This window comes from Emys orbicularis, chromosome 5 (genome assembly GCF_028017835.1).
Source record: "Emys orbicularis isolate rEmyOrb1 chromosome 5, rEmyOrb1.hap1, whole genome shotgun sequence".
Taxonomy (NCBI): domain Eukaryota; kingdom Metazoa; phylum Chordata; order Testudines; family Emydidae; genus Emys; species Emys orbicularis.
Window position 1 is genome coordinate 141,547,609 of NC_088687.1, and position 16,482 is coordinate 141,564,090.

Genomic DNA, 16,482 nt, shown 5'->3' on the forward strand with positions numbered 1-16,482 from the left:
CTGTTCAATCCATTCCAGTTTGTATTTAGCTGTGACCCTCTGAGTACGTTTCCCAGACCCGAAGAAGAGCTTGAAAGCTTGTCTCTCTCACCAGCAGAAGTTGGTCCAATAAAAGATATTACCCCCCCACCTGGTCTCTCTCAAATCCTGGGAGCAGCACTGCTACACCACTGCATACAATTAACTCCAGTCATTTTATTGTCTGACCTTTCCAGGCAGTTGTACCTGGCACTGTCTTTCCTGTGTTGAGATCTCAACTGTTCTTCAAGAATGAAATTTCAGTTGGCAAGGCCTAAAGAAAATACGTGTTGGAAATAATAGTTAAAGATTTAATAAGAATTTTCTCTTTAGTTCCTGTAGCAGTTGAAGCTAATAGCAATGTAAGCTTTTAATAATATACTAACAAATCTCAAGAGGTTTAAGTCGTTGGTAAAAAATTACCTTACAACTTTTACAAACTATTAAACTGAGCAGTAAAAAGAAGTGCAACAAAACACTCAGTGTGACCGTCCCTAAATCCTGTTGCACAAATAATCGTACTTAGCTGTCATGGAGGGCTTTTCATCCATCATTTTCAAATTGCCTTTCTACAAAAGATAAGCGTCATTCCTATTTTACAAATGTTGGAACAGGCACAAGGGAGCTGAAGGTAATGTGGGGGACAGTATATGTGGCATAGCTGGTGGCATGAAAGAGGATTCAATAAGAAACAAGATCAGAGTTTTAGGGCTTTTCTACATGAAGTTTATATACATCGTGGTACCAGTATATTTATACTGTGCTATAAGCAATTCTACTGGTAAATTTCCATGTGTGTAAAAGCCCTAAAACTCTGATCCTGTTTCTTATTGAATTCTCCTTCATTCCACCAAGAAACAGGACTAGAGATTTAGGGCTTTTCTACACAAGAAAGTTTACTGGGATAGCTATACCAATATAATTATACTGTGCTTTAAGCAGTGATACCAGTAAAGCTATGGCAGTATATCTCCCCGTGTGGACATCTCTCTTTCAGGATCTAGAGTTCCCTTTTCAGTTTAGTTTGTCTCTCTGGAAATGGTTTAAGTGGAACCAAAAAAGGCACTCTGAATCCCGAAAGAGAGCATCTCCATGGTGACTTACACTGGCACAGCTCTACTGGTATAATTATACCAGTAAATTTCCCCATGCAGAGAGCCCTGAAACTGGGGGGGAGTTGTGGCTAAACTGAAAGCCCGGGAAATGGGTCATGTTTTATGTTTTTGAGTTTAAATTGTGTATATGTACAAGAGGAATAGTTCCTAACTAATGTGAGAAAATCCTAATGCCTATGAGTATAGGCAGGATTGCATCTTTATCGGAGCGGTCTTGGCCACTTGCTGTCATTTATGTTTTTCATGCTGGAGCTAAAGAAGGTTTTAAAATGTCTGCACCGAGCACTTGGCTTTGCTTTAGTGCACAGCAGCAGTCACTGCTGCCTTCACATAATAATGGCTGAGTTACTTTTCCTCCCTGTAGGCATCACCAGTTAATTAATCACTGGTGAATTAGATATGGTTTAAGAGGAGCAGAATGTTGATAATCACATTCCCTAGGGTGGGACAAGACAGGAGGTGCAGCCAACTGCCTCGGATTCCCCCAGGGGAGTGATTCTATCAGGATAACCACAGCTATTTCAATTACCTTGTTCCTTCGATGACATTTCCTTCAGCTCGCGCCTTGTTTGTGTCTGCAAGGAACCTAGATAGCATCAGAAGAAGGTTGAAGAGCACTAAGTTTGCTAGAGCCAGTCTTTAGTATGGACTTTACATTTACAGCTATATACCGTAGGAGTGTGTGCGCCCTACAGTGGGCCACAGGCTTACTCCCACTCTGCTTCTCATCCAAACCAGTGCCTGAGAACGGCGCTAGAGCCGCACCATACTATAGATTCCATGTGTTATCTGGGGAGAAATTCAGCACTAGGCCTAGCTCCACTCCCACTGGAGTCAATGATAAAACTCCCGTTGATTTTAATGCGAACCGAGTTAGGCCATTACTAAACATTTTTGAAAATCCCACTCTACATATCTTCAGCTACTGGTTCATTTGTTGATTTGAGTTTGCAGTACTTATTAATACAATTGGTGCTATTGTTTTTGGCCTAGGAACTAAGTAAATTCTCTAAAGCATGCAGTTTTCATGAAAGATAATGTGTCAAATAAGCTTATGTTGTAACTTGTACCCATTAGCTGTTGGGCATTGCTTAGGTATTCTTCTTAGCGTGTGCACATCGTGCCTTAGATGGCACGTGACCAGGATTCATCATCGAATTTGGTCCACTGGTTGGATCATTAGCTGCCCGGGCCCGGGCTGAGTACTGATGGGGAGTGCGACATGAACGCTGATCCATGACTGATACAGAGAGGCGCTGAATGCACTAAACACGATGGTCTTCAGCATTGAGGGCTCTGAGCTGCTCTTAAGCAGCCTTTTCTATCATGCAGGATCTAGCCCTGCTGTAGCTTCTTTAAAGTTATTAAAAAGGAATCCTTTTAAGAGGATCATTACAATGAGGTTTCATACGTCTGGGAACCATATAAATGCCAAGTACCAGAGGGGACTCTTTAAGGTGGGCGGAATGTACAGTACTTTTTTTGATTTAACAGGTGAACAGGTTGGTCCCATTTGGATCCTATGCATCATTTCCTTAATGCTTTCCCTTTTATTTTCCAGGGTAAGGTGGCTCAAACTGCATGTATGTCTGCATGCAAACACTTATCCACTTCACTGATGCAGCTGCTGCTGGAAGCTGAAGTGAGGCAGCTTACATTGGGGGCCTTACAGCAGTTCAACCTGGATGTAGAGGAGTGTGAACGTAAGGCACAAAATCATTCCATTTCTCCTGTTGTACCTTGTTTAGTTGTTGGGCTCTGGGGCTTGCTGCTAGGACAGTGGTGGTTCTTGGGTTCATCTTGAAGATCTACTGAAAGGAAGCAACTGTTTGTTTTGCCGTAGCACTTTCCAGCCCCAGAGGAAGACACAGTCCCTGCCTCTTAGGAGCCTACATTTAAAAATGGAGAGGAGAGGGGATATAAGATGTGATCAGGGTGATGATAGGCATCGGTTGAAAATATACTATTGAGGCAACTTCTGTACGGGGGTTCCCCACTTTACAAACACGCTTCTTGGCCTGACCTTTACAGTCTTCATTTTCCGCAGTATCCCTTTCTATTTTATTGTCTAAAGTATAGCCAGTTGCTTGACTACACTTGTGGTTTGTCGTTAAGAATGTGTAAGAGAACAAATAACTGAAATGCCAAATGTTATTATCAAAGACAAAGCGGTACAGTACAGAACGGAGAGAGTTCCTACTTTACCATTCCTTCTGGGAAGCAATTCTCACAGTGTTCAGTTCGCCTGAAACAGAAAGAGTGCTTCAAAAAATACGCCTTTAAACTTGCCATATCTGTTGTAGGGTTGTTTGCAGGTTTAGATAGCACTTTGCACATCACCCAAGACTTAAACCACCAACCAGCTTTTTGTTTTGTTTTCTTGTATCCACCAGTTTCTTCCTTATCTCTGTTTTAAATACTGCATTCCAAGTACTAGTTAGGCCATAGAAGTACATCCCAACCTGTACTAGGACACAACATTCAGGCATCTCGCCTTTCACAGGGTTTTGTATCTGCCCGTGCCACTGCTGACTTCAGCTGTGCAAAGGCTTATGGGTATTACTTTTTGCATGAATGGAAGTGAACAACATTGTGGAAAAGGCATAATATAATTTGTGAACATAACTGCCCGTGTGCTCTGTATACTACAATAATAATGTGGTGTGTGCTATGCCTAATATGTATATATTTGGCTAACAATTTGCATTTACTTTCCTATCTGTCCTTTGAATAACAGTATCTCACCGTTATTCAATGGCATTCACCTGGCAGGGCAAAAAATTCTCTGAAGGACAAGCTGTGGAAGCCCAATTGCTTGGAGTGTTTAAAGCAAGACTGGGCAAAACACTAGAAAATATGCTGTAGGGACTAGTCCTGCATTGGCAAGGAGATGGGCTAGTCATCTGATAGGTCTTTCTTATTTCTAGCCTGTTTGAATCCATGACATTTGCATTCAGAATAAGTTGTGAACATTTTAAAAAATGTACTGGGTGGTATAGCAATAGGTGATATCAAGCACACACCAAGGATTTGCAGGCGTGGATAATAGTTTAATCATTCTCCTCATTAAGCGATTATGATGCTTTGCCTAATTATTCTCTGCAATGATTTGATTTCGCAGTGAGGAGAATAGGTAGGAGTCGACCTAGACTATATTGATGGTACGCAGCATAATTATGCACATACCCTGTAAAAAGCCTTAGATCTTTCGCTTAAAATGCACTTCTACCCTAAAAAAGTGACTTTGTGAAAATGACATTGCAGGGTTAAGTAATCACTGTGTCCCACTGATTTCAATGTATAGTTTGTTCAGTTAGCAAGGTAAGATTTCTCGAACTGCCAGCCCCACAAATTCAACTTGGGCTGTGATGCTCCATCTCTGTTCTTTCCTTCTCATGCATCATCCCTAAAGTAATGGGCTTTTTCCAGACCAGATTATGCCCTGTGCAACCCCATTGACTTCAGTGACACCTGTGCAGATTAATTTAAGGTTAAGGATTTACACTGAGAGCAGAATTTGCCCCTATATCAAGCTTAGGGTTTCTTGGGATGCAGTGCAGTGTCCGTGAAACAGGCACAATGTGAATGTCCAGGTGTCACGTGAATGCGTGTGAATCTATATAGACTGAATCCTGATGTCCTTACCGAACTCTTACTCAGGAAAACTTCCTGTAAAGACCATTTCAGTTTGCCTGGCTAAAAACTGGGTGTAAACATTGCATTAGGCCCAAAGCCTTATCCAAGTAATTCATTATCTAGGTGTACGTAGGGGTTAGTAAAATGCAGGGCAGAACCGATGGAACCATTTTGTTTCCTTCATAGCAGAGGTAAAATACTGTGCACATGCTCAGTTGACATTTTTTCCAAGTTAAATTATAAGGATATTTTCAAATCATTTATGAATATAGAAAAAGTCACCATTTTGCAGTACAGACTAATTTTCTGTGAAATTTCGTATTATAAAATCAAGCAATTGTTCAGTCAGAGTATCCAAACACAAGACCTGAAACCTCATCCCAAATCTTCTGCAACTGCAGCGGAAAGATGTTTTAACAAAGCCACTAGGGTTTTTTAGGAGAAAATTACTGCCTCAAAGTGACCATTTATATGCCAACTTTCATCTCCATACCATGTAATGTGTCTGTCATTACATCCCTGGGCATTTGTGATAGTATCAAATGATCCACTTCTGCAGTAGATACACTGCTTGATGCAAATGTAAATTTCCTCTGCATGGGCTGATAAATAGTTGTTGTTGTTTTTTTAAATTAACTTCAGAAACAAAAAACACAACTTGGGTTAGAATTTTCACTTGTGGCATTTTCAAAATACCCACCCCTGTGGCTCTCTTGGGACCCTGAAAGCCAGAAGGTTGATGTTAGGATTGGGAACTTGTCTTGGCAAAGGTCTGTGGCACAATCTCATTACAGCAGAGCCCTCTGAATTGGGACATTCTGTCAGTCCAATGTTGCTCCCGTTAAACTCAGTGGCAAAACTGCCATTGACTTCAGTGCGAGTAGTACCAGGCCCTGAGAAAATATTGATTGCATTTCATGCTTGTGTATTATAATCTTTATTTGGTAACACCTTTATATAAAGAAATCAGAACTTGAAATGTCACTTCTCTTTAAGTGAGTACCATTTGATACTGTCCAAATGTCCCTGTTAAACACAAATGTTGCTAAGACTGTTTCAGTTAATCAGCAACCATTGACGTTCGCTATCAAGGTTAAATAAGTTCCCTGGCTGGTTACCCAGTTAAGTTTCTTCTGTCTGAGGGCCTGATCCTTAACGTTTTCCTAATTCTCAACATTCTTATTTGAATCCTCCTTGAGGAAGGATCTGGCCCCAAGCAGTGTGAACCGTATCTGAATTTTGCAACAGTTCCACATGTAAAAGTCTAGTAATGGTTATGGCCCTGAAAAAGTTGTTTTCAATCCCAAATTGTCAACATCTGGGTTCATGGAGGGCCAGTCTACGCTGCTGAAAATAATGGGAAGCGTCTGTCATTAATAATAATTTAGCTTTCTTTCGCTTGGCTGAAAATGGACTTCGTAACCCTGTCGAATTTTCTTCCCATTCGTTAACATGGGTCACTAAGCGGCAGCCTTTTTTCCCCCTCTTAAAACCCCCAAACACTAAGGAAAATGGATGACATTTAATATAGGTTTTAAAAGCACGATTCCTTAAATTCCACGAGATCTGGAGGCAATTGTTCTGTGAGACAAAATCAGGAGCACTCAGACATTCAATAGCAGGTGCCGCCAACCTGAGCAGCAGGGGCAGGCGACCTGCTCCGCCCAACCAAGGCCTGAGATGCCATCTCAGTCAGGAAAATTGAGACAGATGCTGTTGCCCTGACCTTCCTATTCATCACTGTCAACCCTGCTGTTTGCCACTGAGAATGGTAAACGCAGACGTAGGTCATTCTTCCTTTTCGAAGACCAAAAGCCCTCTCTCCTATTTGTTTGTCTGGTGCTTTTGCTGACAGCGTGAATAATTTGAATCCTCCTCTGAGGAGCAGCCTGTCCCGATTTTAATGCAACGCTAAAAAACAAACAAAAATCAATCACTGGATAGCCAATGTACTAAGAAAATAAATTTGTTTGCGAGAATTCTGTCTACTTGTCAGTTTAGGTGCAAAGCTCAGCTTTATCATCTCCAATAGTGATGCAGTTTGCCTTGTTCCTGCCCCTGCCCTCCACACCTGAAGTATTAATTACCCTCGGTATTTAATTAAAGGCTGGTTTTACAGATATGCAAAGCACACATCGCTCCCTTTGGCTTCAGTGGTATGGGATCTTGAGGTGTTAGAGTTTTCGTCCATGATCACATTTTTAAAAAATGCCTAGTGTGTGTGTCTTTGCATAATGATTAGGTACTATGCTGAAAAAAAATTTCAGGTCTGGAGAAGGAAGAAGAAGAGGAGGAATTCTTCAGGTCTTTCCCCGGACCTGAAGAAGAGTTCTGTGTAGTTCAAAAACTGGACCCTTCGTCCAACAGAAGTTAGTCCAGTAAAAGATATCACCCACTTACCTTGAACCAATAATCAGGCAGATGTCTAGGGCCAAGCACTGCACCACCAAACCCAGACATGATCATCGTGGAATTCCCAGTCTGTACTACAAATTCTTCCTGAGAAGCAATGTACTTAGCGTTTTTTGGATAGTGCTTCAAAGCACTGAATATACCTTTTATTTATTTAAAAACCTTGGCAGAGAAAGCATTCTGAGGGCTTTAAATAAATTTAAGGAAACATGAAAGGCCAAATCCTGCCACCTTACTCATGTGAGTAATCCAATATATGTCAGCAGGATTTCTGGTGTGAGCAAGGTAAGCAGGAATCGAGCTGCCAGGTTCTAACGAACATATTAGGCTAGTGATTGGAGCAAAACCTGTGAATCATGAGATCTGTCATCCTGTGAATTGTCCCCCAAAGGAAGTGATGGGAACCACATTGCTTCAGACTTCTAAAATTAGGTTGGACAAAGCACTGAAGAAAATTTTATAAGGAACCAAACCTACACATAAAGGTACATTGATTTTTTTTTCCCAGTTGCAGAACAGTTTCCCAAGATGTATTAATTGCTGAAGAGTTTAAAGTTCTTTGTTCAGCTTTACCAGTGACATGTCTGCAGGTATAGGTGACGTCTGCAGTTTGCAGAAGGTCACCAGTCACTTTGAAATGTTTTCCTATTATTACTAGTAATGATACTACTACTACTACTACTACTACTACTACTACTACATTGCATTTATAGCACCTTTTATATGAAGACATAAAAGACCTTCACAGATAGTACAAGGAAGTGTTATTTACTCCTTCTCATAACACAAGAACTAGGGTCACCAAATGAAATTAATAGGCAGCAGATTTAAAACAAACAAAAGAAAGTATTTCTTCACACAACACACAGTCAACCTGTGGAACTCTTTGCCAGAGGATGTTGTGAAGGCCAAGACCATAACAGGGTTCAAAAAAGAACTAGATAAATTCATGGAGGATAGGTCCATCAATGGCTATTAGCCAGGATAGGCAGGGGTGGTGTCCCAACGTCTGTCTGTCAGAAGCTGGGAATGGGCGACAGGGGAAGGATCACTTGATGATTACCTGTTCTGTTCATTCCCTCTGGGGCAATGGCCACTGTCAGAAGACATGATACTGGACTAGATGGACTTTTGGTCTGACCCAGTATGACTGTTCTTATGTACATATTGTAAATTGAGCCACAGAGAAGTTAAGTGAGTTGCCCAAGGACCCAGACAAGTGCTGTAGTAGTCAGAACTAAACCCAGCGGTCCAGTTCCAGTCTGTTGTAACCAATAGAGATGTTTCCTCTCTTTTTTTTTTTTTTTTTTTTTTAAAGCAAAAACAAAAAAAACCTGTGGACCCACAAATAGAAGAGGAAATGCCCATGGTTATAGAAAAGTCATTTTTTGTTGTTGTTTTTTGCAAAGGACTTTACGTGCTGTCTTCAAGGACATTCTTATAACCTACAATTTTACAATGAGTTTGATATGTGGCTTTTAACCTACTTCTATGCACACTATTCTTTTTTATGTTTTAGGACCCCCTGCTTTTTGATATTTTTCCAAACCTTGCATATCTCAGAGGTAGTTGGAACCACAAATGACCCAAATTTGGACATTGCGACAAAAAGAAAAGAAGGCTGTTGTTTTTCTTACAAAAGTGTTTTTCACCACTGTAACATAGTCCGGTGCTTGTTAAACCAGATTGTTTTTTACAATACTTAGATCATAAAATAAACAATTCCATAATCTCTAAAGTCCTTTAACTGCTGATTTATGAGAAATTAAAAGGGCAGTAAAATTATATTTTAAATTTCATTAAACTCCAATTTTTCATTCAAACCACTCCTGGGTATAGTCAATAAGAAACACAGATGTACCAACCAGTTTGAGGAGCCCCGCAGCCCAGTAAATAAGCATGCCAGAATGTGCCTATATTGATCCCAATGCAACTGTTTATCACCTCGTTCTTCGCTATATTCGCTGGCTCCATAGATTTTCTCACGTGGAAACCTTGTTATTCATTTAGCACTACAGCCTTTGCCCAAAATATTGTGCGCCCACTCCCCTTGCTCATGTGTGGACTGCCAAGGTTTGTAACATGCAAAGCTAACAGTTGCCTGATGTTTCTTTAATCTTCGATGTATCATTACTATTAATGGTGTCCCTATCCTCTGTTTACCAGAAGCTGGGAATGGGCGACAGGGGATGGATCACTTGATGATTACCTGTTCTTTTCGGAATATTCCCTCTGGGGCATCTGGCACTGGCCACTGTCAGAAGACAGGATACTGGGCTAGATGGACCCTTAGTCTGACCCAGTAGGGCCATTCTTATGTATAGGTGATAGGCATTAGTGATCTGGAAGAGGGGATGAACAGTGAAGTGGCAAAGTTTGCAGATGATACAAAATTATTCAAGATAGTAAGTCCGGAGCAGATTGTGAGGCATTACAGAGGGGTCTCATAAAACTGGATGACTGCGTAACAAAATGGCAGATGAACTTCAGTGTTGATAAGCACAAAGTAATTCACACTGGAAAAATAACCCCAACTATACATATACAATGATGGGTTATAAATTAGCTGTTACATCCAAGAAAGAGATCTTGGAGTCACCATCTCTGAAAACGTCTGCTCAGTGCACATCAGCAGTCAAAAAGGCTAACAGTATGTTAGGAACGGTTAGGAAAGTGATAGAAAATAAGACACTGGAATTATATATTTCTATATAAATCCATGGTTCTCTCACGTCTTGAATACTGTGTCCAGTTCTTGTCTCCCCAGTTCAAAAAGGATATAGTGGAACTGGAAAAAGTTCAGAGAAGGGCAATAAAGATGGTCCAGGGTTTGAAACAGCTTCTGTATGAGGAGAGACTAAAAAGATTAGGGCTGTTCAGCTTAGAAAAGAGCTTACTAAGGGGAGATTATGTTAAAATCAAGGGTGGTATGGAAAAAGTTAATAGGGAGGTATTATTTACCCTTTCACACAATACAAAACCCTCTGATGAAATTAATAGGCAGCAGGTTTAATACAGACAAGAGGAAAGTACTTTTTCACACAACTAACCTGTGGAACTCGTTGCCATGGGATAGTGTGATAGGTCCAAAGTATAAATCAGTTGAGAACTGGAAAAGTTCACGGAGGATAGGTCCATCAATGGCTATTAGCCAAGATGTACTGGAACGTTCCTGGCTAGAACAGAGCTAAGCAGCAAGGGAAAACAAAGCAAAATGGACAAAAAATGCTTGTTTTTCCAGCATAAAATCTTACAAGGAGTATTAATTGCTCTCAGTAAGGCCTTGTCTACACTACGAGAGTACTTCGATTTTAGTTAATTCGACTATGTGGAATCGATATTACAAAGTCGAACGTGTGTGTCCACACTAAGGACAGTAATTCGACTTTGTGAGACTTGGTGAGTCCACACTAACGGGGCAAGCGTCGACATTGGAAGCGGTGCACTGTGGGCAGCTATCCCACAGTTCCCGCAGTCCCCGCTGCCCATTGGAATTTTGGGTCGAGCCCCAAATGCCTTCTGGGTAAAAAAATGTGTCGAGGGTGCTTTTGGGCGCCTGTCGTCATCCGTCCGTCACTCCCGCCCTCCCTCCCTCCCTCCCTGAAAGCGCCGGCGGGAAATCAGTTCGCGCGCTTTTCTGATTACTGACAGCGCGGACGCCACAGCAGTGCGAGCATGGATCCCGCTGCGACCATCGCTGCAGTTGTGGCAGTTCTCAACGCATCGCAGCGTCTCATCCACCTGTACCAGAGGCAGCTGCAGATAAATCATGAGAGGAGGCTACTGCACCACCGTGACGGCATGAAGTCGGACACTAGCTCCGACCTCTCAGAGATCATGAGACCCAGCGCCCAGGACATCTCGCTGTCACTGGGTCTTGTGGATACTGTTGAACGGCGATTCTGGGCCCGTGAAACAAGCACGGAATGGTGGGACCGCATAGTGCTGCAGGTCTGGGATGAATCCCAGTGGCTGCGCAACTTTCGCATGCGGAAGGGGACTTTCCTCGAACTGTGTGAGTTGCTGTCCCCTGCCCTGAAGCGAAAGGACACCCGGATGCGGGCAGCCCTGACTGTCCAGAAGCGAGTTGCCATAGCCCTCTGGAAGCTCGCAACGCCAGACAGCTACCGGTCCGTCGCTAACCACTTTGGTGTGGGCAAGTCTACCGTGGGGGTTGCTGTCATGCAAGTAGCCAAGGCAATCGTCAAGCTACTGCTATCTAAGGTAGTGACCCTGGGAAACGTGGAGCTCATCATAGATGGCTTTGCCGAGATGGGATTCCCAAACTGCGCTGGGGCTATAGATGGGACTCACATCCCTATCCTGGGACCGGACCACCAGGCCAGCCAGTACATCAACCGAAAGGGATACTTTTCCATGGTGCTGCAAGCACTGGTGGACCATCGGGGACGTTTTACTAATATCAACGTTGGATGGCCTGGCAAGGTTCATGACGCTCGGGTTTTCAGGAACTCTGGTCTGTTTAGACGGCTGCAGGAAGGTCTTTACTTCCCGGACCACAAAGTAACTGTTGGGGATGTGGAGATGCCTACAGTCATCCTCGGGGACCCTGCATACCCGCTAATGCCCTGGCTCATGAAGCCCTACACTGGCGCACTGGACTCAGGGAAAGAACTATTCAACTACCGGCTCAGCAAGTGCAGAATGGTGGTGGAGTGTGCTTTTGGCCGTCTCAAGGGGAGATGGAGAAGCCTACTCACTCGCTGTGATCTCAGCGAGACCAATATCCCCATTGTGATAGCTGCTTGCTGTGTGCTCCACAATTTGTGTGAGAGCAGGGGGAGACCTTTATGGCGGGGTGGGAGGTTGAGGCAAATAGCCTGGCTTCTGATTACGCCCAGCCAGACAGCGGGGCGATTAGAAGATCCCAGCGGGACGCACTGTGCATCAGGGAGGCTTTGAAAGCCAGGTTCCTGACTGAGCAGGGTCTCCAGTGACTGTTTACTTTGTGGACACAGATGCTGAACCTGCCCCCGTTTCTTTACCCAGTTACTGTTGACTATCCTTCCAAGTTACATACCCCCTTCCCCACCTTCCCAACAAATAAAATCTGTTCCGTTTTGTTAATGAACAAGGTTCTCTTTCTTACTGTTTTCGCGGGAATGTTTTAAACCGGGGATGCAGACTGTGGCGGGGGGCGGGTTTAGTGTTCTGATGCAAATGATGCTTCTAAACTCCAGGAATGACAGGCTCCGCAGTGCTGGATTGGTTGTTTCAACGCAGCCTGCCAGCAGTCCTGGGCGGGAATGCGTGTATGTGTCGGCCAAGTGACTTTCTGGCAGGGGGCGGAGGGTAACAGACCCCCTGCTGCGTGGCTCTGTGATCCAGGATAAGGACCGCGGCAGAAGATCTCTAACTGCCCTCCCCCGCCACAAAGTCACAGATCAACCCCCTCGCACCCCAGAACATGAAAACCGCCTCCCAGACTGACCAGGGTAACTGGTGACTGCACTGTGTATGTGTCCTGATGCTGGACCTGCCCCCGCCTCTGTAGCCTGCTACAGGTGACTGTCCTGTCCAAGTAACAAACCCCTTCCCCCCCTTCAGACAGAATCCCCTCTAAAAGACACTCTCGGAAACAGTACTGAACAGAAACAGATGTTTTATTATGAACCGCACATGAAAAGGGGGGGGAGGAAACTTGGACGTGGGCTAGTGTGAGATGGGTAGGAAAGGACTTTTCAAACTTTGTGGAACGAGAGCCTTCCAGTGCTGCAGCAGTGTGCAGGGGCCGACTGAAAGTTTTAACGGCCCTTGCCGCCCCTCCTTCTTTGTACTTTTGGTGAGGGGGGTGTGGGACTTGGTGGCGGGGGAGGGCGGTTAGAGATAGACAGCAGCAGGGCTCTGTCCTCCTGCCTCCGGTCTTGCAGAACATCCACTAGGCGCCGGAGCGTCTCCGTTTGCTCCCTCATTAGTCCAAGCAGGGTTTGAGTAGCCTGCTGGTCCTCCTGGCGCCACCTCTCCTCCCGTTCCATGACTGCTCTGTGCATTTGTGACAAGTTCTCCCTCCACTGTGTCGTCTGGGCTGCCTGCTCTCGTGAGCAGTCCATAAGTTCATAAAACATGTCTTCACGCGTCCTTCTCTTCCTTCTCCTAATCTGCGCTAGCCTCTGGGAGTGTGATGCCAGGCTGGGTTGGGAGACAGTCGCAGATGTGTCTGTGGGAATGGGAAAAAGGGAGTGAATTCCTGAGACAGATAAATGAAGTTGCTAACAAAGAACATAGTCTTTCTCTGTGAACAACACCATGCACTGCACCTTTCACATGCGCACTCAAGACAAGGTCGAATTTTCGGCCCTCGCCTTCAGTGCCTGGGGTCTTGCAGTTGCGATCAGAGAAGCATTGCAGGACACCTCTACTTCTGTTGCAGGAAAGCATGGTAAGCCGTAGACTTGTGGCAGCTTAAAAATGTAATAGTAGCACTGGGCTCCTTTCGCACTGAATGCAAGGCCACTCTCTGCTGGCAGCAATCAGGGAAGCATGAGCTCTGCCCCTGTCCCACCACCTCGCGGCTGTCCCCGGGAAAGCTCCCTGTATGCTGCCCCTCTGCCGCCTTCACCGCGTGGCTGCAAAGCAGTCCCAATACTAACATTCCCCTCCCTAATTTAAAGCAGGGCGTCATGTGTAATATTACTCTCATGAGGATCTCGGAGACCGAGAGGGGAAGGATGCTTCGGGAGACCATGCAGAGGCCAGGGCCGTATGCCGCCATGCTGTGCCGTGCCATGATCCCGGACTACCTAATGGACTCATGGCGTGGGAACGTGTGTTACCATGGTGGACCGAACAAGATCGCCCTGCCGCGGAACCTCATGCGCATGCTTGAGCGGTACCTCCAGGAGAGCTATGCCGAGCTATCCCAGGAGGACTCTCTGTCCATTCCCGGGCACATTGACCGTCTTTTCCTTTAAGTGCAGCATAAGGGACTACAGAGTGGAGCGTCCTGTGGTGGCCTAATCATGAATATCCGGACATTATTTGATTTTCTATACATAGTTAGGACTAAATAGTTGACTAAGCCAAATAAATCATGAACACCAAATTGCTAATATAGTTAATATTCCTGTTTTGTTATAAATAAAAGTTTCTATGTTTAAATGAGTGAATGAAAAGCCCATTCTTAACAATATAAATATTCCAGTTATGTTAAAATGAAATGTTTAGATGTTTAAAGCACTCACTGCTTGATCCTTCCCCTGATTCGGTGTCCGGGGTAAGGGCTGTGGACGGTTGGTAGGGGATCTCGGTAAGGGTGATGAAGAGCTCCTGGCTGTCGGGGAAATCAGCGGTGCAAGCGCTGTCGACTGCCTCGTCCTCCTCATCTCCTTCCTCATCTTCCCCGTCAGCTAACATTTCCGACGAGGAACCGGCCGTGGACAATATCCCATCCTTGGAGTCCACGGTCACTGGTGGGGTAGTGGTGGCGGCCGCACCTAGGATGGAATGCAGTGCCTCGTAGAAACGTGATGTGTGGGGCTGGGATCCAGAGCGTCGGTTTCCCTCTTTGGTTTTTTGGTAGCCTTGTCTCAGCTCCTTGATTTTCACGCGGCACTGCGTTGCATCCCGGCTGTATCCTCTCTCTGCCATGGCTTTAGAGATCTTCTCGTAGATCTTTGCATTCCTTCTTTTGGAGCGCAGCTCTGAAAGCACGGACTCATCGCCCCACACAGCGATGAGATCCAAGACTTCCCGATCAGTCCATGCTGGGGCCCTCTTTCTATTAGATTGCACGGCCATCTCTGCTGGAGAGCTCTGCATCGTTGCCAGTGCTGCTGAGCTCTCCACGCTGTCCAAACAGAAAATAAGATTCAAACTGCCCAGACAGGAAAAGGAATTCAAATTTTCCCGGGGCTTTTCCTGTGTGGCTGGTCAGAGCATCCGAGCTCGAAGTGCTGTCCAGAGCGTCAACACAGTGGTGCACTGTGGGATAGCTCCCGGAGCTATTACCGTCGATTTCCATCCACACCTAGCCTAATTCGATATTGCCATTTCGAATTTAGCGCTACTCCTCTCGTTTTCGAGGAGTACAGAAGTCGAATTTAAAAGAGCTCTATGTCGAACTAAATAGCTTCGTGGTGTGGACGGGTGCAGGGTTAATTCGATGTAACGGCGCTAAATTCGATATAAACTCCTAGTTGTAGACCAGGCCTAAGAGAATGTTATGCTAGGAAGACAAAACAGGAGCAAGTCCCTTCCCTTCCAACCTCAACCATTCAGGAACCATACCTTTGGCTTCACATGTCACTGAAATAATTTTGCTTTCTTCAGCACTAGTGTGAAATTATTGGTGTTTGTGGAGTCACAAAGGGAACACGAGTAGAATCCCTGGTCAGTAGAGGCAATGCCACCTTCTTCCACGTATATTTTCCTCATGTGACCTTTCTTAAAGGATATAATATGCTACAGTGGTAATGAAATGGTTCAGTGGTGTATTGGTATACGTAAATATTGCATGTCAAAATACGAACCCTTTCAGACCTTGCTCAAGCAAATCTTGGAAGCCTTGCAGATTGTTAAAGATAGATGGGCTTCTCTTTAGCAGTTTTATTTCCTTCCTCACCCAAGACCTCTTGTCTCCACTATGTGCAACCCTCATTTGATTCTTGACCTTGTACACTCCTCATTCCATCTGTCCTGGAACCATTTTCTATCTCCTTCACTGATTTACTCGTATGAGCTCTTCTCCTCCCCTTCCATCTCCTACATTTGTAAATCTACCTGTGCAATGTTGCACATATCTACCACTGCCTTGATTTCACCTCTGTTCAAATCCTCATCCATGCCTTCATCTCTTCTTATTTTCTCTACCGCTCCTGCCGTCTGTCACAGCCACCCTCTATAGCTTACACCTCATTGACTCCTTATCAACATGTCACATGTACCCCTCCGTACTTGCATCTTCTCCTTGGTTACTGGGCTTTCCTTTGTGTTTATCTGCTCATGGCCCTGTGCAACACACTAGGAGAGGATACCAGTTCTAACGTGTCTTTTATTGAGACCTTGAATGGTTGAGTGGTTATGGGCTGTCTGCGTGAAATTACCCATACAAAAGTAGTTTTCTTAAAAACAAGTCGTCTTAAAAACAGCAAGAACATGATAGTAAAACAAAGAGAAACAATCTGCATAACATCCCTACATGTGAACTTCTCATAAGTTAAACCATATAATAAGGTATTCTCAGCTTAATTACAGTAAAATGAAAAGAAAATCTTACATCTCTATCAATCATTCACCTCTGACCACTCCTGACACGACCTTTCCCTTCTGTGTCCCAAAGATC

At 44.4% G+C, this 16,482-nt stretch overlaps 1 protein-coding gene across 1 annotated transcript in view; it reads left to right on the top strand.

Moving 5' to 3' along the window:
• Nucleotides 1-16,482, top strand: part of EXOC6B (exocyst complex component 6B) — a 436,833-nt gene that overhangs the window by 310,361 nt on the left and 109,990 nt on the right. The window contains exon 19 of the mRNA XM_065404703.1: nucleotides 2,695-2,836. Within this exon, the coding sequence (XP_065260775.1) occupies nucleotides 2,695-2,836 (142 nt within the window). The remainder of the gene's footprint in view (nucleotides 1-2,694; nucleotides 2,837-16,482) is intronic.